Source organism: Anabrus simplex, chromosome 12, assembly GCF_040414725.1.
Source record: "Anabrus simplex isolate iqAnaSimp1 chromosome 12, ASM4041472v1, whole genome shotgun sequence".
Classification (NCBI taxonomy): Eukaryota; Metazoa; Arthropoda; class Insecta; order Orthoptera; family Tettigoniidae; genus Anabrus; species Anabrus simplex.
In genome coordinates, this window is record NC_090276.1 from 75,205,476 (window position 1) to 75,232,155 (window position 26,680).

At 38.3% G+C, this 26,680-nt stretch overlaps 1 protein-coding gene and 1 non-coding gene across 2 annotated transcripts in view; both read left to right on the plus strand.

Moving 5' to 3' along the window:
- The window catches only part of msk (importin-7 msk), a 198,093-nt gene that overhangs the window by 23,877 nt on the left and 147,536 nt on the right, over nt 1-26,680 (plus strand). The window contains exons 6-9 of the mRNA XM_067156336.2: nt 4,707-4,891; nt 12,538-12,711; nt 16,436-16,581; nt 24,672-24,835. Coding sequence (XP_067012437.2) covers nt 4,707-4,891; nt 12,538-12,711; nt 16,436-16,581; nt 24,672-24,835 — 669 coding nt within the window. The remainder of the gene's footprint in view (nt 1-4,706; nt 4,892-12,537; nt 12,712-16,435; nt 16,582-24,671; nt 24,836-26,680) is intronic.
- On the plus strand, nt 24,168-24,244 carry TRNAS-CGA (transfer RNA serine (anticodon CGA)). The gene has a single exon. It is a non-coding gene; the product is annotated as a tRNA-Ser (tRNA).

Below are 26,680 nucleotides of genomic sequence, written 5' to 3' on the forward strand. Positions count from 1 at the left end.
GTTAGGTACAAAATAAGTTTGTGATTACTACCACTTTAGGAGCGACACCATGGTTCTGGCTTGCCTATGATTATTACCCGCTATATGAGGAACACCACAGGATAGTACGAGTCCCTGTGGTTAGTACACATGTGATGAACACCATAGGTTTGTGTTGCCTGTAAATGGTGCCTCAGTGTGTGAAACACCATAGGTCTGTATTACATGTGTGAATTTTGTTACCTGTGAGTAGTATCATAGTGTGTGGAATACAGGGAGTCTACGCTACTTTTGATTAGTACCACAACATGACAAATACCATGGTTCTACTTTCCTAGCAGTAAGTACCATTATGAAGGGCTGATGACTTGGAGTTTGGACTCCTTTAGACTACAACCGTCATGGATTCAGGATTGTGCTATAGAAGCAGTTGTCCCTTGGTCAGGAATACTATTGTTTTACGTTAGTTTCTAAATTCATATCCATCCATTTAATCTTTGTCCTCACGTTTTGAATTCTGGTCAGTGGAGGATTTTGTACTTTTAATTTGTCATTACATTTAGTCTCATTTCGTACCATTAGGGGCCGATGACCTCTGTTAGGCTTGTTTAAGCAACAAACATCACCGTCATCAATCTAGGCCATAATTTTATTCACGCTGAGTGAAATGGTAGGGGAAGGCCTAAAATTTAATTCTCAAATATTTGTTATTATTGGTCCTAGCGATAAATACTACATAACTAAAGTTACATATTATTAAATGTCCTATCGTTTATGTCGTGTACATTTTTACCGTACTGGCTATGATAGAGATATTAATGAATTTGGATTATTTTTGCCAAGTCCATATCAGCGCCGAGGTATGAGAAAATGGGTGAACAGAATTTTATGTAAAGTCGGGGAATAAGGAACTACAGTCTACGCTATAAATAATTTTATTCACTCTGTTTGAAATGGTAGTTTAGGGGAAGTCGCCAAAAATTTTATTTTTAATTACCTATCTTACTGGTCATATTGAAAAGTACTACATAACAAAAGTTATAGAGAATACAATTTCCGATTATGTCTTATTCAGTTTTGCAATGGACAATTCTCATGACTGATCCGTATTGAAACTGACTTAAGCAAATTATCACAAAAATAATTTATTCTATTATGACCACCTATTCAATACAAGCCACGTGCTACATGGATGAAATCTACATAATACTATATACACTTCTCAGGTACATGTTTCGCCCCTTGTTAAGGGCATCATCAGCCTGTTGGTATCCTTAAGGTCAAATGTCTGAAACATTATGTATTCATACATGGATTAATGTGTAACAATATTGCACTTTTAACTTTTTTCTTTTCACAGTTGTTTTTATGTCCACTGTTCTGCATCTCCAAACATCAAGAATCTGACATACAAGATTTTATAAACCTCACTATATATTTCTATTGTTAAGTATATTACACTGTTTTATAAGATTTCACGCCTAGGAACGTTTACAAACTTGATCATAAAGCTATCTGAGTTTTCATCGAGTTTTATGAACATTAAAAAACACAGTGCGATTAGCACATACAGTATGTTTTACTGCTGTCAAAGAACTCGCATCTGGCTTCATTTATATGATTGATCCTTGACCTCTTCAGGATTTTAAGAACTTTCAACACGTAGTGCTACTGCCAAAAGTGTTATAATACTTCATGAACTACAAGTAGTGGAAAATTTATACATTACCTATTATTTTCCTGTGCTGCTATTTTTTATTTTATTTTAAGTGATCGGCTGATGATGACCCGGAACAGTGGTCAAAACCGGTACCGCTTATAATCAACTAGTAATGTAACATTACATTTCTAATTCTACATGTATTGAATAGTTACATGTAATTAATCTCATAATAGAACCGTATTGAGGACAATATATTAAAATTATAAAATCCTTTTATTAACAACCACCTACTGAATACAATACATTTCTCATTGAATTATAAAATAATCATGAGGTGTCTTAAATAATGGAACATGTTTCGTTCGACATAGCGAACATCATCAGCCGTTAATTTACAAAGATTAGGTCAGGGCCCTGAGCTGAAATGATAAAAAATGTTAAAAGAGTGACAATGCCGTAATAAAAAGTAAAATGATAACATTAGACTTGAAATTGTAACAATATGTACAGATTAACAGCAAGTATTTGTAGTGGAATACATTGAACGATGGTAGTCTGTAAAGTTAAAACAATCATGAGGTTGTTAAAGTAAAAAAATAGGTATAGTGGACCTTAAAATATATGTCAATGCGTGAAGCGTGGATTAATTATTGACGATGGAGTTCTTTAAATTGAGCAAAAACAAAAGTTGAAATAGAGTTTATTGAATAGTACGAGTCAAACTGAACCAGTTAAAAGGCGCATGGCGACGAAACTAAGATTGATATGACGTGAACTCCAGTAGTTAGGAATTCTGTAGGAGAGCCAAACACAATGCCAGAAGGAAACAAGTTGAACTAGTCCGTATTTACACGCAGCAGTAAAATTAATCGTATACAACGTAGGACTAAAAAAAAAAAAAATTGAAAAAGGTGGCTTACCCTTGGGACTAGTGTGAGGTGTTCGCTAGCGTTGGCTGCGTGAAGCAAACTGGCGAGTAACCTTATTGCTGCTTCTAGTGTTGTATGTATGTATACGTAGAGGCGGGGAGTGAGTCATGTGAGGAGGAGGGGTGACCGATTCCTTGGGCGGGTCGGGTTTCGTGGAGGGGGTGTCGCATGAGAGGACAGTAGAGTAGTTGTTGTTGTATTATTAACAGTTGTATAATTAAAGATTCTCGTAAAGTTATTATTATTTATATTGAAAATAGAGAGTAGTTCTGGAATTTTCTCGATTATTGGACTTTTAATTTCTGAGGTATCATTTAAATTTTGATTCCCGTTAAAATGCTGGTCTAGGAATATGTAAATGTTCTCAAACTCTGTCATAAGTTTACTTTTATTGACGTATTTCAAGATTTGAAGGTCTTTTTCAATAGTAGTAAAACTGTGGCCAGTCTCTTCCATATGGGTGCTCATGGCGGAATACTTTTTATGTTTCGAAGCGTTGTAGTGTTCAAGGTATCTGGTCAAAAAGCTACGTCCAGTCTGTCCGATATAGGAGAATCCACAATGGGTGCATTTAAGCCTATAGATACCAGAGTTCGAGAATTTATTGTGATTAATGTTAACTATATTTGAATTGAAGAATATATTACGGTTCGTATATCGGGTTCTATAAGCGACGTTAATATCGTATTTCTTTAGAGGGTTAGTAACTTGAAATAGGCCTGGATTCGTGTAGGTGAAGGGAGCATATTTCGTTTTTTTTTAGGCTTGTCCGGAATCAATTTTGTTGCGGTTTTTAATTTTATCTTGTTAATGATTTTATTAATCATTAAGGGATTATAGCCGTTAATTCTGGCCAAATCCTTAATATAGTTTAGTTCTTTTTTGCGATTTTCAGTTGTCAGCGGGATTTTTAATGCTCTATAGACAAGGCTAAAAAATGCAGCCTGTTTATGAGATTGCGGATGTAAGGGATCGTTTCTTATAGTGATGGGGGGACAAGAAGGCTTTCTAAATATTTGATAAAATGAACTTATTATTCTCTCTTGAAACGCTAGCGAACACCTCACACTAGTCCCAAGGGTAAGCCTCCTTTTTCAAATTTTTTTTTTTTTTTTTCCTACGTTGTATACGATTAATTTTACTGCTGCGTGTAAATACGGACTAGTTCAACTTGTGTTTCCTTCTGGCATTGTGTTTGGCTCTCCTACAGAATTCCTAACTACTGGAGTTCACGTCATATCAATCTTAGTTTCGTCGCCATGCGCCTTTTAACTGGTTCAGTTTGACTAGTACTATTCAATAAACTCTATTTCAACTTTTGTTTTTGCTCAATTTAAAGAACTCCATCGTCAATAATTAATCCACGCTTCACGCATTGACATATATTTTAAGGTCCACTATACCTATTTTTTTACTTTAACAACCTCATGATTGTTTTAACTTTACAGACTACCATCGTTCAATGTATTCCACTACAAATACTTGCTGTTAATCTGTACATATTGTTACAATTTCAAGTCTAATGTTATCATTTTACTTTTTATTATGGCATTGTCACTCTTTTAACATTTTTTATCATTTCAGCTCAGGGCCCTGACCTAATCTTTGTAAATTAACGGCTGATGATGTTCGCTATGTCGAACGAAACATGTTCCATTATTTAAGACACCTCATGATTATTTTATAATTCAATGAGTAATGTATTGTATTCAGTAGGTGGTTGTTAATAAAAGGATTTTATAATTTTAATGTATTGAATAGGTTGAACCATTACATAACATCTTTCAATTTAACTGTGAACTCGGTTCAATACGGAACATAATGGAATTCTAATCTTTAAATTCCACTGTAGTCTGGTACGAAAAGTGCAAAATTGGGAAATTTACTCTAATGGTTGCCATCCTCCTATGAAGAGACTGCAGCAGTAGGAGTAGTAATAGTAGTAGTAAAAAAACGTGTATGTTGTAATTTTGTTCCAATTTGCCTGGGACTGGTTCAGTAGTCATCTAACCCCACCACCCCCCACCGACAAATCATTGAACCATTGTGTTTAGTTGTTAGAACAAAGAGAAACAATGTTCTTGCGTTGGGTTTACTTATAGAATGAAACTGACATCATGTGTTTCGTGTTCCAGTACTCCCTGCCATTGGATCTTATCTCACGAGAAGTGTTCTCGCAGTGGATGGAGATTGTGAGGGCCGTTGCTGACCGTCCTGTTCCCGAGCAGACCAATGCTGTGGACGAGGAGGACAGGGTTGACTTGCCGTGGTGGAAGTGCAAGAAGTGGGCCCTCCACATCCTTCACAGAATGTTTGAGAGGTGTGGTCTTGTTGTCCCTGATCCTCTCCTTCCCTGCATGCTGAATGTAAGAGCTCACGATGTCTATTGTAATCACAAACATAGACGTCATTGGTAGGGCGACAAAAACTAACCATGTCAGCACTTTTTAAAATTCATTTGTAAAGGGGTATCTGCAGACCCAAATCAGAGAAGTTTCGTAGTGCGTTTAGGATATGTATTTACAGAGAAGTTTGTGAAAAATTTGGATTTCTGTCCGAACTTTGAGAAATTGATGGATGAAATTCACAAATCAAGGGATGAAGTGCATCAGATTTACCCATCAGGCATTGAAGATCTTTTGGAAAAGAATTAATCTATCTTAAAAGGTTTTCTTTTAGAAGAAGGAAATCATAGTCCGTCATTAACACTATTAAATAACCATGTAACACTAAATGTCTTTGTCATCATCTTGCAGATTTATTTATGTACTTCCATTTCAAGTTGCTCAGCTGAAAGACTCTTGCAAGGGTTAAAGGTTATTTATGATCGTCTCAGCCTCGATAATGCTTTGTCCATCTAACTGTATTTACCATTGAAAACTATGTTTTACAATTAAATTTCAAAGATGTCTTTGGCAAATTTTTTAAAGAAAAGGCAGAACAGGTACCACTAAGTTGCTGATGACTCATTTTCAGTTGGGTATATACCACAGAGTTGGGAAATGGGTTAGGGGTGCATCAGCCCTGGAGGTCAACTCACACAAAATACTCTACATCAGTTCATGGTATGTTAGAGATAGGCACAGGCCCTGGAACTCTGAACAACCATGACAGTTAAGCACCTTTGTTTCCTCGCAGTTAGATTCCCTGCTCTCACTCTTATCTACTATATTTACTTGTGTAACTTCCCACCTACACATAATCTACTGGAGTTTCTTCATATTTAGAAAGCAATCACATTTTCCTATCCGCTATCAAACGGAAATGAGGTAGTTTTGAAAACCACCTGGTTAATGTAAATCACCCTGTAGCATTTTTACGTTCAAAAAATTTAAAATGGAAAAGGGAAAGTAATACAAATTTAGTTAAACATACGGATAGGATTTCTCCACTTTTTCATTATGGTCTTTTGGCAATCTCTGGCACACAGGTTTTCCTTCGAAGAGAATCATGAAACTTCACAGCCACCTTCTGCTTGTTTTAGACTGTAAGATTCCTGTATTGCTTTTTGTTGTGATTTCTAGGGCATTTAACTATAGCATTTCATGCAAAACTGAATAGCCGTTGTTTCTTAATCCATTTTAACCATTCTTTTTAGTCCCTGAAATAACGCTGCCTTCCTGGCACACTGCAACTCTTTTGTTTATGCCAGTAGTGTACACTTGATGGCTCTACACAAAACGTGCTTGTTGTAGCACAATTGCAGTAACCGTATAATCCCAAATACCACCCACACTTTTTTCCCCAAATTATTGGTTCTAAATCTTGGGTGTGGGTCGAATTCAAGCCGTTCATTCTCGTAAATATTTACTACGTTTACATTGAGTATTGAAATAGATTTAAATACGGTTACGGTACTCAATATACCACATGTAAACGGGCATTCAGGTCTTATTGTGTTTTAGTTGCATTCTAGAAAACAAGATCGATTTTTTTTCTCAATATGGTTACAGTGGCATGTAAACGCGAAATGTAAGGTAATGAAATACGGTAAATCAAAGAATATGCGTAAATATGCTGTAAATATGAAAGCCTCTGCTGCGGATGCTTGATCGTCATTTGTTTCACAAGTGTTGTTGGCATGCTGGGTGCGCGACTAGCTGAACTCGCGGGATATCGTACTTGGTGAGTGTCGAGACTGTTTGTTACGGAAGTCTACCTTGCTCACATTCGAGTTCCGTATCTCTCCTGTGAAAGTGCTGTCTTAATAGTAAGCGATGGATTCAAAACGGCATCTGCGGTCATTTACTGTGTATGAGAAACTTAAATTTGTAAGCGAAGCTGAAATATACGGAAATCAAGCCATTGGCAGAAACTATGATGTTGATGAATCGTGTATTTGTGATCGGCGGAAGGAGAAGGAAAAACTTCTAAAAAGTAACGGCGATCGCAGAGCGTTCCGTGGGTGGAGTGCAGTGTTTCTGGAAATCGAAGAACGACTCCACAAATTTGTGATAGAAAGTGGCGTTTCTAGTGAAATGTGTCAATTGAAAGTGCTAGAGGTCTCTAAAGAACTCAAAGCACAGGGTTTTACTGCAAGCCGTGGATGGATCCGAAACATATTGGAGAAAGGGATTGTGCATTCGGAGACATACGTCTATTTCGCGTCTTCTCCCTGGGGCGTATGAAGAAGAAAAATTAACGACCTTTCAGCGTCACATTATTCATTTGAGAAAGCAAAATTCTTATTTGCTGTCGCAAATTTGGAACGCTGACAAGACCCCTTGTCTATATTGAAATGCTGTTTGAAAATACAGTGGATACGAAGTGTTCTAAAAGTATAACCATCAGAACAGGTGGTAACGAAAAGCAACGGTGCACGGTAATGTTGTGTGTATTAGCGGATGGAACCAGACTCCATATGTGGTTCTGAAAAGGAAAACACTTCCAAACGGAACCTTGCCGTCCGGTATTATTGTTAGAACACGAGTCGGGCTGGATGGACAGTGCGTTTGGCAACGTCTCCCGGGAGCTTTGTTGCAAAAACGAGAACATGCAACTGACGCCGTAAAAGATATGATGAGGAAAAGTAAAACCGATCTTGCGATAATTTCCGGAGGACTCGCGTCTATTCTACAGCCATTGGATGTGTGCGTGAACCAGCCTTTTAAAACTTCAGTGAAACAGTTGTACACCGAATGGATGTCTGATGGCGATCATGCATTAACACCAACCGGACGAGTGAAGAGTCCTGAAGTGGGACTAATATGCAGCTGGATGAAGACCGCGTGGGCGCGCATTCCCAACAATCTAGTGTCCAAAAGCTTTGAGAAATGTGGAATTTCAAATTCAGTGGACGGTAGTGAGGACGGCTATTTGTGGAAAGATGCCAGCGACGGAAGTTTCTATGGTCAAACTTCAGATGACTACGGTGAATTGTGAATGATCCGAGTATTGTACCGATTTTATTTACGGTTTTTGTGATGATTGTGATGCTTGAATTTTGCCTGATGTGAAAATGGCAAACCACGGAATTCCATCGTCAGGGCTGCCAACAGTAGGATTCGAATCCACTATCTCACAGCTGCGCGCCCCTAACCACACGGCCAACTTGCCCGGTAGTACCCAGTGGAACAGCCTGCCTGAATATTGGCGGGAAGAGATGGGGACTTGGATAACTTTCTTCTTTAGTATGCCATTCTTCTGATTCATAAATTTTCTGGTACTACTGGTACGTAACACACTGGTTCATCATAGCATTCGAGCTATTCAATCCCTACTCTGAGGCGCTGATTTGAATGAGCAGTGTGCATATTTAACGGAATAATGGCAGAGGAGTTTTCACAACTGTCTGCGGCCTGGTCATTCCAGCTCTGGAACGTTGGACTGCTAGATCGGCACCGTAGTACTGAAAGAAGAAACAATAAAACATTTGTATCCACCTATTCAATACATTAAAAACAATTATAAAATTAAGAACTCATCCTTATTTTATTGCTTAAATATTAAAACATAGGACGTGTTTCGTTCATATTTTGAACATCTTCATCTATAAATATTCTTACATGGTTAAATGATAACATTGCTTTAGAACTTACACTTATGGTTTGCCATTGACAAACTTATCCATAATAAGCTTTGAAAAACCTCTTAAATATTAAAATGTTTGTATATTACGTCGTCTTATTGAAAATAATAATTAAGTTTCAACCTTTAAAACCTTATTCTAATATTTAAAATACAGTATCAATACTTTTACAATCTGTTGAATTGCTTAATGTTTTCAAATTATTCGTTGTATACACATTCAAACATTTTGTTATTACTGGTGTAACTTTTCAATATTATATTCTATGGAATTGGAATCTTTACACTCTCAAAACAACTGAGGTTAGGTTTAAATATTACAGTATTCATCCATAAAAGTGACAATACTGATGTGCACTGTTGATTGTAGGTTATGAATTTTGTCCTATATTAAATATTTAACTTCAAATTTGTCGAATTCATAAATTGCTTGTAGTCTCGACCAGTGTAGGGCAATCGTACAGAAGTAAGCAGGGACTTTGTCAATTGGAGATAAACAAGCTTTGGTGACATTCAAATGGTAATTTCATCAAAGTTTACGTAAGAAAGTCTGTTGACATATCCTTTCTCCTCCTGTCTGCATTTACTCTAGTGCACTCAGCTGTTTGACTGCTGCTTGTCTATATAATTCCTTTTAATGTATTGAATAGGTGGATACAAAAGTTTTATTGTTTCTACAAAAAGAAATGTCTATCAATAAATTCAAAAATAAAACACTACAACACAGTTACAAAACCGGAAGCTACATATGCAGCAGAAACACTCTTTTACCTGAATAAACAATCAAAGACTGACAGACTTCAGAAAATTGAAAGGAGGATTGGAAGAACCTGTATCAACAAAAAATATCAGAAAGATGGACAGTGGCGGTTAATACCTAACAAAGTCGTGTACAAAGAGCTAGAACCCATTACAGATACTATGCGTAAGAGGAGACTGGGATTCTTTGGACATATCATGAGGATGCAGGACTCAAGACTTCTGAAACAACTAGTACAACACAATCTCGTCTCAAAAAATACCACAACAGGATGTAAATGGATCAGAGAAGTAAGAGAGGATCTGAAGGAAATAGGCCTTACAACAGAAGACACCAAAAATAAGATAAAATTGAATACAAAACTCAAGAATACAAACCTCCGCTTTACCCTTACACAAAACAAACCAACAACACGCACATTTTCAACTGAGGAAAGGGCACGAAGATCGGAGCGTCTGAAGAAGTACTGGGAGGACCGCAAAGCCCGAACAATCCCTTCAAAGAGACCTGAACGACGGACTGACTAAAGTGATCCTATGTGGTCATAAAAGAAGAAGAAGAAGACTTTCAAAACGGTAACCGTAGTACTGTTCGTTGAAGGTGAGAAAATGTGCGGTTTTTCATTTGATGAAGTATTTTAAATGGTAGCATTGCTTTTAATCACTACATTCCTACTAACATTTTTGTATTGACCTATTTTGACTTCAGAGAAAAATCAAAAAGACAGTCTTTCTGAGAATCCTGTAGCGAAGCATGGGTACATCAGCTAGTATTCTATATAGATACACTTCATGCGCCAGTATTTCTGTCATTTCTAATTCATTGTAAACATCCCATAAATGCCATTGTATAAAAGGTTTTAGGTTGAAATTTAATCACAGGATGTTAGGAACGAGAGAAATATACAAAGGAAGGTAACACTTTCTTTTGTATTGTCGTCGTAGACACATGACGTGGAAGGCCAAGTCTTAGGAGTTGAAGATCGGTGAGATTAAATTATGCTGATAGCTTTGATCAGAGATGACTGACCAGCAAGCATCGAACCATCAGATCACCAATTGGAGAGTGTGGACCTTCAGAACTCCCTCTTTTACCAAGTGAGGAGCCTACCTCATAGTGATCTTTACCTTTATGCAACCTCACTAAGAGTCTCTTCCATATAGACTAAGTTCCTAATATCCAAGATGGACAAGTTAAGAAATGAGTAGGTAAGGGTGTCTCTTCTGGGCAGTCGATACATCCAGACTGATGGTTTGGATGGAGCCTTCGAGAACTGCCCCAGTGATCTTGGAAAGTGAACTAGAACTTTTCCAGCAATGACAGGCTACTAGCCACTGTTTGAATACTGACCAATGCATGTGGAATTTTTAAAATGAAAACTCTCATCCCAGTTGTTGAGTTTCCACGCACATTTGGAGGTTCTTGGAGCTTACTTGTTATAATAAACAAATTTAAGTGAAAGTATGAAGAATCCGAAATAGTCACAAATAATATGAAGAATCTTACATTATAGTAAAGCCAAATTTTTGCATGTTCTTTGCTGTTAAGGGTGGGTTTTTTCTTTTCTCGATTTGCTTTAGGTTGCACCGACGCACATAGTTCTTACAGCGATGATGGGATAGGACAGGCCTAGGGGATGGAAGGAAGTGGCCGTGGCCTTAATTAAGGTACAGCCCCAGCATTTGCCTGGTGTAAAATGGGAAAACATGGTAAACCATCTTCAGGGCTGCTGCCAGTGGGGTTCGAATCCACTGTCTCCCGGGTGCAAGCGCACAGCCAACTCGCCCGGTAAAGTGGCTTAACTGGGATTTTGGGACAAAAGGCTACAGATAAGATTTGAGTACTGCGCTGCTTATCAAGTAGCTGTGCTCTCATGTTACATAATTACTGATAGCAGTTTTCTGACTACTGTGGTACCCTACATCTACATAAACTACGTCTGAATACTACTCTCGAATGGCTCACGTTCATATTCAATAATACCGCATTTGTTTACCATCATTAGTTGTTGTGATCCACCTCATTGTGCAGATTAATCTGCTGGGAAACAGTGTGGTAACTTCCATGGTGTATAGTAGCTTTAAGTAGAATACAGGAAAAATATTCTCTTTTTTGTTCATATGGGATGCTGTTCAGCACATCCTTCATGATAAAAACCATAATATTATTCCTAATCATGAAATATCATAATCATCAATGCCCCACTCCAGTCGCCCGGGTGTGGTTTAATCAGGAAATAAAACGACTGGTAATAAGGAGTCCTTGATTCTAGCTCTGCAGCGAATTATTCTCCACTGCACAAACAGCAAGGCTGATATCAAAGGGACTGTTCTGTTTGTTGTTGAACTGAAGGGCCGTAGTTTAGAGCACATAGTGCTTCCTGTGCATCCCTCCATCTGGGCCCACTCACTCACTCCAGCTTTGCTTTTTCTCAAAAGTACCTTTTTCTGGAATTCAAAATGTTCTCAGACAAACTGCGCACAAACATGCACCTATCTATAATTTGTAGTATCTGTTTCCAAAATAGTGAAAACCTTCATAAATACGTCAAATGTTTTCAAGGTGTGATGCCACTTCGTAACACAAATTTTGTAAAAAAAAAAAAAAAAAAAAAAAAAAAACAACTTCAAACACTCCCTTTCACCTTCCTGAGCTTACAACCCATGTTTCAAAGCTGTCCGGCTCCATGGCTAAATGGTTTGCGTGATGGCCTTTGGTTTCTGGGGTCCCGGGTTCAATATCCAGCAGGGTCGGGAATTTTAACCATCATTGGTTAATTTTGCTGCCATGGGGGCTGGGTGTATATGTGATCTTCATTATCATTTCATCCTCATCATGATGTGCAGGTCACCTGCGGGGGTCAAATCAAAAGACCTGCCCTTGGTGAGCCAAACTTGTCCTCGGACACTCCTGGCACTAAAAGCCGTACGCCATTTCATTTTAAAGCTGAAAATTTAAAAAAATTGGTTTGTCTAGTGCATTTTGATTGATGTATTGAATAGGAGGGTACTCTCATTTTTCGCCATTGTAAAGTGAAAACCGTCAATACGGAATGATTCTAATATCTTGTAATGTAATGAATTTTGAATATTTCTTTCCTAAGACCAAGATGAAAAATACTGTATTTTGTGAAAATGTTCAGAATAAATGTGACACTTTATAATGGTCTGTTTTGGTAGATATGGAAGTCCAGGAAGCGTCACCAAGGAGTACAAGGAGTTCGCGGAATGGTACTTGAAAACCTTCTCAGCTGGAATTTTAGAAGTTCTGTTAAGAATTCTTGACCAGTACCGAAGAAAGATCTATGTCTCGCCACGCGTACTCCAGCAAACGCTGAATTACATCAACCAAGGGTAGGTGTAACACTTGTACAAGTACTACTACTAACAAGAGATCACAGATATGTGGTCAATCATTTCATTTAACCATGAAAAATAAACAAATACTTCTATGAGAGTTTGTGCCATTGGCTCTTATTTAAAGAGCCTCCATACATCTTGGTGATTTGTGCCTCATTTTTTTCTTCTTCTTTCCGTTTCTTTTTTGCTTTTTGTCCTTACAAGAATAGGAAATGCATAGATTAAATATAAGCTGTATCATAAGCTTGTTTACTAGTCACCTCTCCTTGCCACTGTGGCTTGCCCACTGCTGCAGATATGATGAGAGATGGGGAGAGTGTGACATGGTTTATGTTTTACAAGGAAACAGTAGAACTAAAAAGAATGCACTTGTGCTATGATTTGTTTTTTGGCACAAGGGAGGTATAGAGAGAGAGAGAGACTGTGGAGGTCCTTGATTCATAACCCAACCCAGAAGACTTGTAATATTAATGTTGTAATTATTGGAGTATAATCATCAGTGAATACCAGTGTTTCTGAAATATGTTATAGAGATAAGTAAAAAGTGAGCGAAAGGAACTCGTCAAACCTGAAATACCCTCTACATGTATTCTCACGCACATTGCCAGGAGGTTTGCAGGCTGTCTAATTTAAAAGACCATTTCCCATTAAGGAAATTCCAGTGGCATAAAACTCTCGGATACGTGTCTGTTTATTTTTGACGTAGATCACTGTACAAAGTTGAATGAAATCAGCGACCCAATAACTTTGGCTTACCCTTGTTAGTATAATCTGAGTGAATTTTGTTTTGTTTATTTAAGAAATGTTTCATTGTATATTTCACTAACAGGAGACAAGAGCAGTGCAGTGTTTTTATCAATGTCACGTCAATATTACATGCTGTATTGAATAATTTTGCCAGTATCACCTATACGTCTGTATTGATTAATTTGTCATCTGTCTCTTTGTTTTCAAGCCACATTTCCTCATAGCTTTACTAGCGACTGGCCTCGACTGTAAGGAAGGAATTTTGAATTTATGGCGATTGGCCTTGTAGACAACATTAATAATTTTCCTCTTGGTGTACATACCCTTCTGGCTGCTTGTCTGTGTTAGCTCGCTCCTGTCTCATCGTGACATTTAAAATACTACCAGCGACTCTGAAGATTTTTTTCTGTAGGTTCCTATTTTCATGCAAGCAAAATGCTAGGACTATACCTTAATTCAGGCCACTGCTGATACCTTCGTGCTCCTATCATTCTACCACTCCCCATCCAACATTGTGTTCCATCCAAAGCGGTCTCAGTCATCCTCAGGCTCTCTTCCCCTTTATTTCCCTTTCCATCTGTTCTGGCATTCTTTCTTCATCCTTTTACCATACAGTGAAACTTCGATTCTACGTTTTTGGAGGGACTCCGGGGAAAAAATATACAACACGGGAAAACGGAAAGTCCGGGTATGAATGAACCATCAACTATTTGGCTAAACATCACAAAAAATGAAATATGTATACTTACAATCTTACAAACACCCTTAAACCAAACCAAACTACAGCTCTTATGGCCTTCCGCCTACCAAGCGACCGCTGCTCGGTCCGAAGGTCTGCCGATTACGAGGTGACGCATGGTCAATGTGACGAATCCTCTCGGCTGTTATTCCTGGCTCTCTAGACCGGGGTCGCCATCTCGCCATTAAATAGCTCCTCAGTTAAAGGTAATCATGGAATGAATGAACCTGGAACCAGCCCTCATATCCAGGTAAGAATGCCTGACCTGGCTGGGAATCGAGCCCGGGCCCTCCAGGTGAGAGGCAGACAAGTTGGACTGCGGGGTAGGCTTCAAACAATTACCAGTTTGCGACTTAAAAATCTCGAAACTTTACACTCACTTTTACCGGGAAATCTTTGTCAGTTTCTTCCAAAAACTTCTTTCAGTTCAGCGACTTTGATCAGCCAATCACTTTGAAAAATCTAACACCTGTAAAATAATGCCAAGCCAAACAACAATCGACCACAAGTAGTTTTAATTCTTTAATCTAATAAAATAAAGCACATTAGTCACGAAAGCTCCCAACATGATGACGAAATCCTTTTTTTTTTTAAATCTTCCATTGTAATTTTCTCGCCAGTATACTATTCGTTGTGAGTTTATGGAAATCTTGTACCGCGTAAATTAGGCCTACATTGACTTTTAAAGATTATGTTGAACTCGAGAATATGGTTTTGAATGTATCAATCCTCAAGTTCACGAATGCATTCTAATCAGTTCTGCCCATCACTAATCACAATCAAATTGGAAAGAGAAAAAATATCATTAACACTTCCGAAATTACGATTATTCGTGACCTTGACTCAGCTGGAAAGCGTGCTCGCTGTAAAAGTTGGTACGACTGCGAAATGATCAAAGTTTTAAAATGTAACATGCGCAAAAAAAAACCTGCAGTTTTTATAACATTTTAGCACCAGAACATGAAATTCCCAGTTTTACATTAGGACCAAAACAGTAATAGGCAATCCCAAAACGTCCCATGACTTTATGTACAGTATGTAAGCTTCTGGTCTCAATACTGTAACATAATCGTATACGATAATATTAAAATAACTAATTTGTGTTAGTACTTAAGGAGCAGTTTCGATTCCTGCCTGAAAGCCTAGTGACTTTACAGTGCCCTGAGGGAAGTGCCGAAAACCTGTTCAGTGATACAGTCGGAAAAAGTATAAAAAATAAACATGTAACCCTGGACATAATGTAGATGTTTTGCAAGTACGAACATTTGAGGACTCGTTCAGTCTTCAAGAAGAACTGCCAAAATGCGCTCTGTCTCTTTGCAGTTGTTTTGGACACTCTCTTCTTTATGATTTCAGACGATTCTCTAAACAATACCACCTGAATGCGATGTTAAGATGGTCCATTATGCAATTTCATCGCCGATCGCTTTTCCAGTACGGAACAGTAGGCTACTTCCTCAAATTGCCGCAATGATGGGACGTTAGCACCAAGATCCGTAAATATACCGTAGTCGTCCTTTTGTGAGATACAGTTTCTTGAAAAACACATGATAGAGGATTTAACGTTGATGGGACTGAAATTTCTTGGCGGTTTCCGGGAAATCGTTTCTTTGAGGAACGGATAATGTGGGAGTTTTACGCGATTTAATTTGGATGCTCGCGGGACACCGTAATTTGAACGAATAATATGGGAAAACATAGTTTCCGGGAACGTATAATCAAGGTTCTACTGTAACTAAACTAACTAAGCCTGTTCTTTTTAAAATCACTTTTCCACTTTAATTTCTGTTTTTCACTTTGTCCTTTCTTGTTTCCTTCACCACGTCAAGTATTTCATTTTTGGTACCTGTGTTTGGCTTTAGTGTCTCTGTCATTAAGCAGGTCTCTGCTTCATATGTTATGGATATGTAATACCCATATTGTTTTCATTGACTTTGTGATAGAATCACTCTGTACCTTGATCTGATCTGGGCATCCTTTGTTCAGTTTGCAGTAGTTCACTTCGCATGTACTTGACAGTCTCCACCAATTCCCCCAAGTTATTAAACTTGGCTTTAGTGACCTTCCCTTCTCTTTCCTCATGACATCCCTAGAGTCTTGCTCTATTCCACACTGATTTTCATTCCACATTTTTCATCTTTTATTCACTGTATTTAGGCATGTTTTGATTAGCTGTTTATTATGGGGATTATTTTTTATTTGCTTATTGAATATGAATGTTTTGTTCTACAGAGTGAGCCATGCTTTCTCGTGGAAGTTCCTGAAACCAAACATGTTCGCTATAGTTCAGGACGTATTATTCCCTATCCTGTCTTACTCACAAGCTGACGAAGAGCTGTGGAACACTGATCCTTACGAATACATCAGAGTGAAGTTTGGTAAGTAAGGGAGATCATTATCCTTCCAAGTCATATTAAATTCTTTGCAATTATATGTGTGGAATTAAGAGAACCAGTAAAGAAGATTCCATCTCAGAATCACAGTTTGGTTTCAGGAATAGATGCCTTGTTCTGCATGCAAGTCTCAATCCAGTGATGCTGTGACATGAATACAGATGTGTAGGCTTATTTTGTAGATTATGAGAAGGCATTCACTAAAGTACAGCATGAGAAACTTACTGATTCCGCAAAAGATCAGCCTTGATAGCAGAAGTATTTGAATCGTAGTCAAACTTTACTGGAACCAAAAGGCCAGTGTTAGAAATGAAGGCCAAGAGTTCCTATGAAATAGAAATTCATAGGGGGTTCTCAAGGGTTGTATTTTATCCCATCTCCTGTTTGACATTATCCTGAAATGATTATGTAACTGAGTGAATGGAAAACATATAAACAACTTACTCAATGCAGGCGGCACAGTTCTTGCTAAAACAGCAGAAGATTTGCAAACATTGCTCGAGTCATCACCTGCAACAACGGAGGTTTGAAAATTAATATTAAAGAAGTCAAAGTAGGAACAGGAACATCAACATGCTTGGTAAAGAAATAGTAGCGTGTTTCATATTGAACATATCGTGGTTGCTATCAAAGTCAGTCAAGCAAGTGCAAAGCATAATTGTTAAAATGAAAAACCTACTTTGCAGCAAGCAACTCAGTCTTGATCTTAGATTTCACATTCTCCATTGTTATGTCTTTCCATCAAAGAAGGATGGATTGTAAAACAGACTCATTGCAAAAAAAAATAGTCTTTTGAAATATGGTGTTGCAGGTGTAAGCTTATGGACTGAAAAGATCAGGAATACCATAGTGATGGAAAGGATGAATTAAACAACTGAGGTTTTCCTTTCCCTCAAGGCTTGTATATGTTGGTCATTGTATGAGGGGTGAAAAATAGAAACTCTTGCAGTTGGTACTCCTTGGTAAGATTGCAGGTAAACGTGGATCCGAAAGCTGTCGTGTATCGTGGCTTGGAAATTTACGAAATTGGTGTGACAACAAAGAGAATTTACTCTGGAATATGCAAAATCAGAACTTCAGAATAATTGTCAGGGCACCTCAAGGAGAAGTAAAAAGATTCGGAACTAACACTTTCCATTGTTTCCTTTTCAATTCTGACTGAATAGAGGTGGTAAGTTAACATTTATTTTTTGTTGAAGTTGCAATTTATTACAGTGGAACTTCTCATAACTGACTCCTTTGAATAGTGGACAGTTCTCAATAGTGGACATTTTTAATTCCATGACAAAAAAATATATGGCTTTAAATGAGTTACTTTTAAAAAACAGGCAGTCTTTCTGCTGGCAGCGTGGCACTTTTAGTGATGGGGCACAGTTTGTATTTTTGTTCTGATTTGGTGGCATTCAATTTATTGTGTTCTGAGAGTATCCAAATGTTGCTGCACACTGTATGTTGTGAAATGTTTTAAGTGTATGAATCCTCCAAGTCTAGGAAATCGAGAATCAGGCTTATTTGGAACCATATGAATTCATCCGAGAATGAAGAAGGGAACGTTTTATAAAATTTTGCAGTAGGCTACATGTAGAAAGAATTGTAGAAAATTCAAGTTTGGTGGTAAAAGCATATTCATTATAAATGAGGCGCTCAGATGAATAACGGCAGATTCCAATCAACTTTGAATTTCGAGATCAAAGAATGGTAGTATACTCCTTGTTTTGCAATGTCAGTAGTTAACTCGTTAGAAATAAATTATTAACATAGTACAGTGCAGAAAGGATGACTGATTTCAGAGGTTAGCTTATTCAATAAAACCTCATTTTGATGTTTCTGCACGGGACAAGGAAAGGGAACATGTTAAACAAGAAAACATGCTATTGAATATAAGGCTATTGAATGCCGAAGTATCGTATTATTTGCGATTTGCCAAAACTCTCACATTCCACCTTTAAAATTCATCCATAGGGAAAATGAACATTCTCGGTGAATAAAATACATATTCTGACTTTGTGTGCTCTTGTTTATGTCTGCTACAAATTTATGGCATTGTAGACAATATAGTGGCGTCCATGCCTGAGCATGTTTTTATTCTGTAACGTCCGAATAAAAGGGAGAAAATTGTGAAAAACATAACTGAATGGGTCGTAAACAAATGGAAGTTGTGCAGAAACAGTGAAGTCATATGTAACAACAAATTTCACATTGGTTTCAGAAAAAATACATGAACCTTTAGAGAAGGGCTGTAACTTTCCTGGTTCAACTTGCATGTTTCAACATTTGTCTGGTGACATGAAGCACACATTGTTTTTAGTTTTATGGCCTTTTTCATTATAACAGGCTGAATACGTATTCTGTGGAAGGCATATAGAAAGGACAGACTTGTGAGATACGAACGTAGGTGTAATTTTTCCTACGAGTAGAAGTCCGCTATAGCGAGTATGGCATATAGTGAGAACTCCGTTATAAGATTTTTTTTCCTGTCCCTTGAAAATTAAACTGTGTATTATCCTTTGGTTACTGCGAGAACCCTATCACTGATGCATCCATTGTTATGAGCGATTAAGCGTGTGTTATTTCCTTTTATGCACTCCCGCAATCACATTGAACGCGAACGATCATCTTTGGTATAGTTTTCACGCTATGTGCACTAGCGAGCTCTCTCATACATTCAAACTCGAAGGGAATGTCGGTACTTTAGTAATAATCGTTGACTATTTTCTTTAATTCGAAAATGAAAGAGAACATGTTTTCATAATAAACGTGTAAATAACGTGGCCGATAGTAGTAGTTAACTCGTTAGAAATAAAGGCTAAAGTAAAAGATCAATTTAATGTTATGTACTAAAATTGAGTAAGAATGTGATACACCTCAAAATATGGCACACGACATAAAGCCACTAGGAAAAAAAAAACCCATATATGGCGCGCCGGGCTGAGTGGCTCCGACGGTTGAGATCCTGTCTTCTGACCCCAACTTGGCAGGTTCGGTTCTGGGTCTGTCTGGTGGTATTTGAAGGTGCTCAAATACGTCAGTCTCATGTCGCTAGATTTACTGGCATGTAAAATAACTCCTGTGGGACAAAATCCGAGCACCTCGGTGTCTCCGAAAGCCGTAAAAGTAGCTAGTGGGGCGTAAAGCCAATAACATTATTAACACAATACGGTGCAGAAAGGATGACCGATTTCAGAGGTTAGCTTATTCAGTAAAACCTTGTTTTGATGTTTCTGCCCAGGACAAGGAAAGAATGTGTTAAACAAGAAAACATGCTATTGAATACCCGAATCGGAACTGCCCAACAGGAATATAAATTTTTTTCTGACGTGTACATTTTACGCCTTATATGTACGGGTACGGTGAGATACAGGCTATCTGGTGTTTCGAAAGATGAGAATGTTAAAAGGCGTGAAGAAGATGAGAGAACGAATATGAAAACCTTTTTCACTCGTGCGTATTAAATAACATATTAAAAGGTGTATAAAACACCAGACAACAAATATAAAAAACATTTGCACTGGCTTCCATAAAAGTATTGGCGCATTATTTATAGATCACACTCTTTCTAAACAAATGTCTGCTGATGCCTTATATTTTGGACCTGTAGGTTATTAAGCATTGTTTTCTGGTCACATTCTTTGACCATGAATTATTTGGAGTTTAAACTTGGCCATGTGTGAGAGAATTACGTCGCAAGTCATCTCGAATGCGACAACATTTTGATCAGCTAGAGTTGAAACTCGAAGGTGGGAGTTTCAACATACACACCACCGTTGACAGATGAGGGTGCCTGTCCACTTTCTGGATTTTAATTTTGTCTTCATTAGTAAGAGATATCCCAACTTTTTCAGTATCCATACCTGGCCTACACAATAATATGACCACGCTAGTTAGCTTCACATGATTGTGTTCCTAATCCATACAGAGACTTTCGTGTGAGAAATATTCACTACCCTTCAATGTATCACTCAACACAGAATAAATTTCTAACTTCTGAATGGAATGCAAAATACAAACAGGCTTTCTGGGTTATTCAGCAATATTAGTGAAAAACAGAAAGCAAAACTGAACTTTTCTGAGGCTAACTGCTTGCTTCCCGAAATTGTAATATATGCAGTAAAGTTCAGGAATTCAAAGCTATTTCTCGTTTTTGCACAACTTTCTCTGACCAGACGAAGTCTCTAATCTGTGTTGGAAATATGTTCCTTTCTCAAGGGATGATAAAGGTCATTTTCAGAGCTAGGAAAAATGTGATCGTACTATGCGGTAATAGCGAAAATTTGTGATGCGATAAGTGAGGTATTTTTATATAGAATTATTACTATGTGCATCGGAACTTAGGATTTACGATGTGTTAAGCAAAATTACTCTTTTTTTTTTAAATGAGGGATTCCCTCATGAGGTTTCACTGTACTTTCTTGCATCTGGTTAAATTTCGGAAAGCCTATTCCCAGGTTAGATGACTCTGTTTGAATAAGAAAACAGACGTTTGCCATAGAAGCCACTCGAGTGATACTAGTCCAGTTTTTCAGAATGAAATTTAACATACGTGTTCATGGTGTCTTGAAAAAAAAAAAAAAGACCTAACAAGTAAGCTGTAGTATATAAATCTGTGAAAACGCATGTTTTAAACAATCTGATTGCCATTTCGTTCTGATTTTAATGTGTGTGGGATTTTTCCCCCGACACGAAAAAACTGGATATATAAGGAAAATCCACTATAGCGAGTAAATTTTTAACAGTTATGAATTCTCGCTTTTATGGACTTTGACTGTACAAGTTATGGTGAAGAATCAAGTGAAACCACTGTGTTAGAATGCATATTTGGTACTGCTGGGTGTTGCATCAGGACTGTTTTGAGGTAAAATTTGTACCTTGTAAGGTCATGTTTATCATTTCTTGTTTACACACTGTAACAGAATGTAATGCGACATTTAGTTTACATATTTTTGTCTCCTGCATCCTTTATGAATACATTAGTGTACCACACATTCCGTTCATTACAAGAGACCCTGTTTGCGTTATGCCGTTCCATTGAACAACCCAGTGCACTAATTAGTGATTGAAGAGAACAGCATGCAAACGGACCACTTAAGATTAGTGTTGAAGACGGAGAATTTTGAAAAGTCGCATTTGCTGCTCTCCAGAATACACTTCACCGGGGGAGTTGACCGTGCGGTTAGAGGCGCGCAGCTGTCAGCTTGCATGCGGGAGATAGTGGGTTCGAATTCCACTGTTGGCAGCCCCGAAGATGGTTTTCTGTGGTTTCCCATTTTCACTCCAGGCAAATGCTGGGGCTGTACTCTAATGCCACGACCGCTTCCTTTCCACTCCTATGCCTTTCCTATTCCATTGTCGCCATAAGACCTATCTGTATTGGTGCGACGTAAAGCCGATTGTAAAATACATACATACATACATACATACATACATACATACATTATCATTATAGACTGTTATACCTTTCAGCGTTCAGTCTGCAAGCCTCTGTGAATTTACTAAACGTCGCCACAATCCTCAATTTGCAACTAGTGTTGTGGCCTCATTTAGTTCTATACATCTTATCTTTAAATCGTTAGAAACCGAGTCTAACCATCGTCGTCTTGGTCTACCTCTACTTCTCCTACCCTCCATAGCAGAGTCCATTATTCTCCTAGGTAACCTGTCCTCCACCATTTGCCTCTCATGACCCCACCACCGAAGCCGGTTTATGCGTACAGCTTCATCTATCGAGTTCATTTCTAAATTAGCCTTTATCTCCTCATTCCGAGTACCATCCTGCCATTGTTCCCACCTGTTTGTACCAGCAATCATTCTTTACATTACTTTACATTACAGTTGGTCTACAAACCCTAATAAAACACACTATATCTACCGTTCTGGAAATGTACCGACTTCATCTTTAACAATTTGGTGAAAAATCTACTGATACTGGTACAGATTCTGATCAAAAAGTAATATCAGTGAAACTTTACACACATCGACAAATTTGACCATTTTTGGTCTTCAATTGGTCCGTATTCACTAAGTTTCTGAAAAATGCCGCAAGTAGTTGCCTGGTCAGTATTTAGTTTACATCATTATTATTTGTACATGTTTCGAGATATAAGCCAATCTCTTCATCAGCGAACTTGACATCATAAACCAAAATTCCTCGTATCCTAAGATCTATTAATGTAACTTAAACTAAAAACATACAGTTAAAGACAAAAAATTATAATACACATACATACACGTAAAACTGAATGGTAAAATTCTGGAAGTGGTTAAAAGTTTCAAGTACTTGGCAAGTGTGATCACAGAGGATGGAAAGATTACCGAGGGTATTGGGAAAAGAATACAACAAGCAAACAGCTTCTACCAGAGTGTAAGGGGTATTTTGTGGAGCCAAGATGCCCCGAAGAAATGTAAGAAAGTATTATATTCAACCTATTATGAACCCATACTAACCTATGCAGCTGGATCGTGGGCTACAACAAAATGAGAGGAGAGTAGAATACAGGCAGCAGAGGTGAAATTCCTAAGAGGTATCGAGGGCAAGACCAGAAAGGATAGAATTAGAAATGAAGAGATAAGGAAAAGGACAGGAATCTTGAAACTCCAAGACAGGATAGAAACAACAAACCTAAAGTGGTATGGGGATATGATTAGAATGGGAGAAATGCCAAAAAAAAGCTTTTTCAGAGGACTTAACAAGAATGAGACCACGAGGAAGGCTCCGAAAGAGGTGGAGAGATTCAGTGTGGGAGTGCATAGAGAAGAGGGGGGGGACCAGAAGATGTACTTAAAAAAAGAAGTGATGGAGAGACAGGCAGCGATGGAGGTCCTTGATTCACAGCCCGACCCGAGAAGCTGGAAACGGAAAATGAACATGATAATACATACACACTAGAAAGTTTCTTTAATAATGCCTGTCTAAATATTATTATTAGATCTTATGTTTGTTCTTAATGTTGAGGAAGCACTTTAAAAAATTGTATCAAAAACCACTGTTGATCTTTTGGATGAAATTGAAATAAAACAGTTAACATCTAGGGTCTTCTTTCTGTTAAAAATCCTGCTCAGAAGTTCTTATCGTCCACTTAATAATGGGCTTTCCACCTCATAAAACACATTTAGAATGTGTTGCCCCATGAAATGTAACTTTCGAAAAAGACTTTCAATGTATTAGGACGTGTTACGTACATGTAGTACGTGTTGAAGAGATGTTAAGTACAGAACAAAAATGGCCAGCCGGACACCAGTGGGATCCGAACCCACAACCTCCCAATTTCGCGTTGGGTGCCCCCATAGCTCAATTGGTATAGCAGCCGACGCGAAACCGGGAGGTTGTGGGTTCGGATCCCACCTGTGTCTGACTGGCCATTTTTGTTCTGTACTTAACATCTCTTCAACACGTACTACATGTACGTAACACGGCCTAATACATTGAAAGTCTGTTTCGATTACAATGCGGTCGTGAAAATTCAATATTCATTGACATGCCCCACAACGGGCGACTTAAACGCACTCTACAGTGTGCTAGCAGCAGTGCCAGACCTGTTGCTCAGATCCTTTCAAACAGAACAAAGATGGCCTAGGCCACCATAGCTCAATTGGTAGAGCAACCGGCGCGAAATCGGGAGGTTGTGGGTTCGAATCCCACTGGTGTCCGGCTGGCCATTTTTTTCTGTACTTAACATCTCTTCAACACGTACTACATGTACGTAACACGACCTAATACGTTGAAAGTCTGTTTCTATTACAATGCGGTCGTGAAAATTCAATATTCAAATGTAACTATTGAATAAACTCGTCCTATGATTCTTCTTGTCCAAATGCAAACAGAGCGGATCAATCAATCTCACTGTGCCTTTGAAATGAGTGCCTGGTAGATGTTCTTCTTATTGTAATGTACCGGAATGGCAAATCAATTCTTTCTCTCCAGCTAGGCACGATCTGGAACATTAGACATATTGCAACTGTAATATGAAATGACACGTGGTTCATTGATGACTTAAAAACACATACTTTGTTTACCTTGATTGTTTCTTCTAATATATATATATATATATATATATATTTTGAAATCTTTGTCTTCACAGATATCTTCGAGGACTTTGTCTCTCCCGTCACTGCAGCTCAGACGTTACTGCACTCTTGCTGTACGAAGAGGAAGGACATGTTGCAGAAAACGATGCACTTCGTAATGCAGGTGCTGACTTCCCCCAACGCTGATCCTCGCCAGAAGGATGGAGCTTTGCACATGGTCAGTGATTTAGATGAATTTATGTTTCACCTGAGACCATTCCTTAACCTCCTCTAGGGTTACATCAGGATAACTTTGTTACACCTACTGTTTGTGTCTTAATTTTGTAATCTTGTAATATGATGGAAATTTTGTTAATAATGGAGTGAACAAAGATTGCTGGTTGTAACTATTTTGTTGCAATCTATACAAATGATATACCTCCATGGGACTAGTACAGACCATGTATTGTGTAAAACTGTCACAGTGCCTGTTCTCTGGATAGTATGCTGGGTTGAGTAGCTCTGACGGTAGAGCACGTGGCAGGTGCTCAAATACATCAGCTTTGTGTCTGTAGATTTACTGGCACATAAAAGAACTCGTATGGGACAAAATTCCAGCACCTCGGCATCCCCAAAATCCATTAAAGTAGTGAGTGGGGCATTAAAACCAATAACATTATTATTCTGATTGGTGTGGACTGCATGTTTGGAATCAAATGAAAATCTGTCTGTTAGGCCATCAGCCCAAAAGCTGTTTGGATCCTTAGGTAAAGATCGGACCAGCTAGGAAAACGTCCGGTGAGGGGAACTGTGCGAGTGAGGAAGTACAGCCGTGGGAGCGAGGACGCTGACTTCCCCTTCTCGCTCAGTGTTGTGGCGACTTACAGTTGACCCGAAATATTTGTTATAACTGACATGTAACACTCCGCATATTTTCAGTGAGTAGAATTCCCTTCTGGCTGTAAATTACAGACATACCTAGCCGAAATGAATGCATTTAGAAGTGTTACAGATGACAGATAGATTGAAGGAGTTAGAACATGATTTAACCTCTTATTACAGTAGCTGTCAAAATTGTTTCCGTGTATCAATTTGCGTAGTCCTTATTTTTAAATTTTAATTTGATGTAAAATTAACTTTACGACGCTGTAGATGTACAGTGTAAAATACAGTTTGCTATAACACCAGGCTTCATAACCTGAGCCACGTGATGTAAAATAACTCAATAATAATAATAATAATAATAATAATAATAATAAGCTGCAAGAAAATTGAAAAACTCTCAGAAACTGTGCGAAGAAGGAGGATAAGCTTTTACGGTCATCTTCTCCTTAGAATGAACTCTATGATTAACCGAACAAATCTTGACTTCTTCCGTAACCCTAAACAAAACCGAACTATTTTAAAGAAACTGAAAAAGACATGGTAAAATTACAGAAAATTCACTATTTGGTCGAACAGCTAAAGCAATAACTAAAGAAGAAAACATAACTTTCCAAAACAAATCTACATTAAAAGCCAAATCTATTATCTCGGAAGACGAGAAGAAATGAAGAAATACTGGGCACTAAGAAAAGAACACAACACAGAGAAAGAATTGATTCAACATACCCCAAAGAGGGTGAAACAAAATAATAATAATAATAATAATAATAATAATAAAAATGTCCGCCTCTGTGGTGTAGTGGTTAGCGTGATTAGCTGCCACCTCCGGAGGCCCGGGTTCAATTCCCGGCTCTGCCATGAAATTTGAAACGTGGTGCGAGGGCTGGAACGGGGTCCACTCAGCCTCGGGAGGTCAACTGGGTAGAGGTGGGTTCGATTCCCACCTCAGCCATCCTGGAAGTGATTTTCTGTCGTTTCCCACTTCTCCTCCAGGCAAATGCCGGGTTGGTACCTAACTTAAGGCCACGGCTGCTTCCTTCCCTCTTCCTTGTCTATCACTTCCAATCTTCCCATCCCCCACTAAGGCCCCTGTTCAGCATAGCAGGTGAGGCCGCCTGGGCGAGGTACTGGTCATTCTCCCCTATTGTATCCCCCGACCCAATGTCTCACGCTCCAGGACACTACCCTTCAGGCGGTA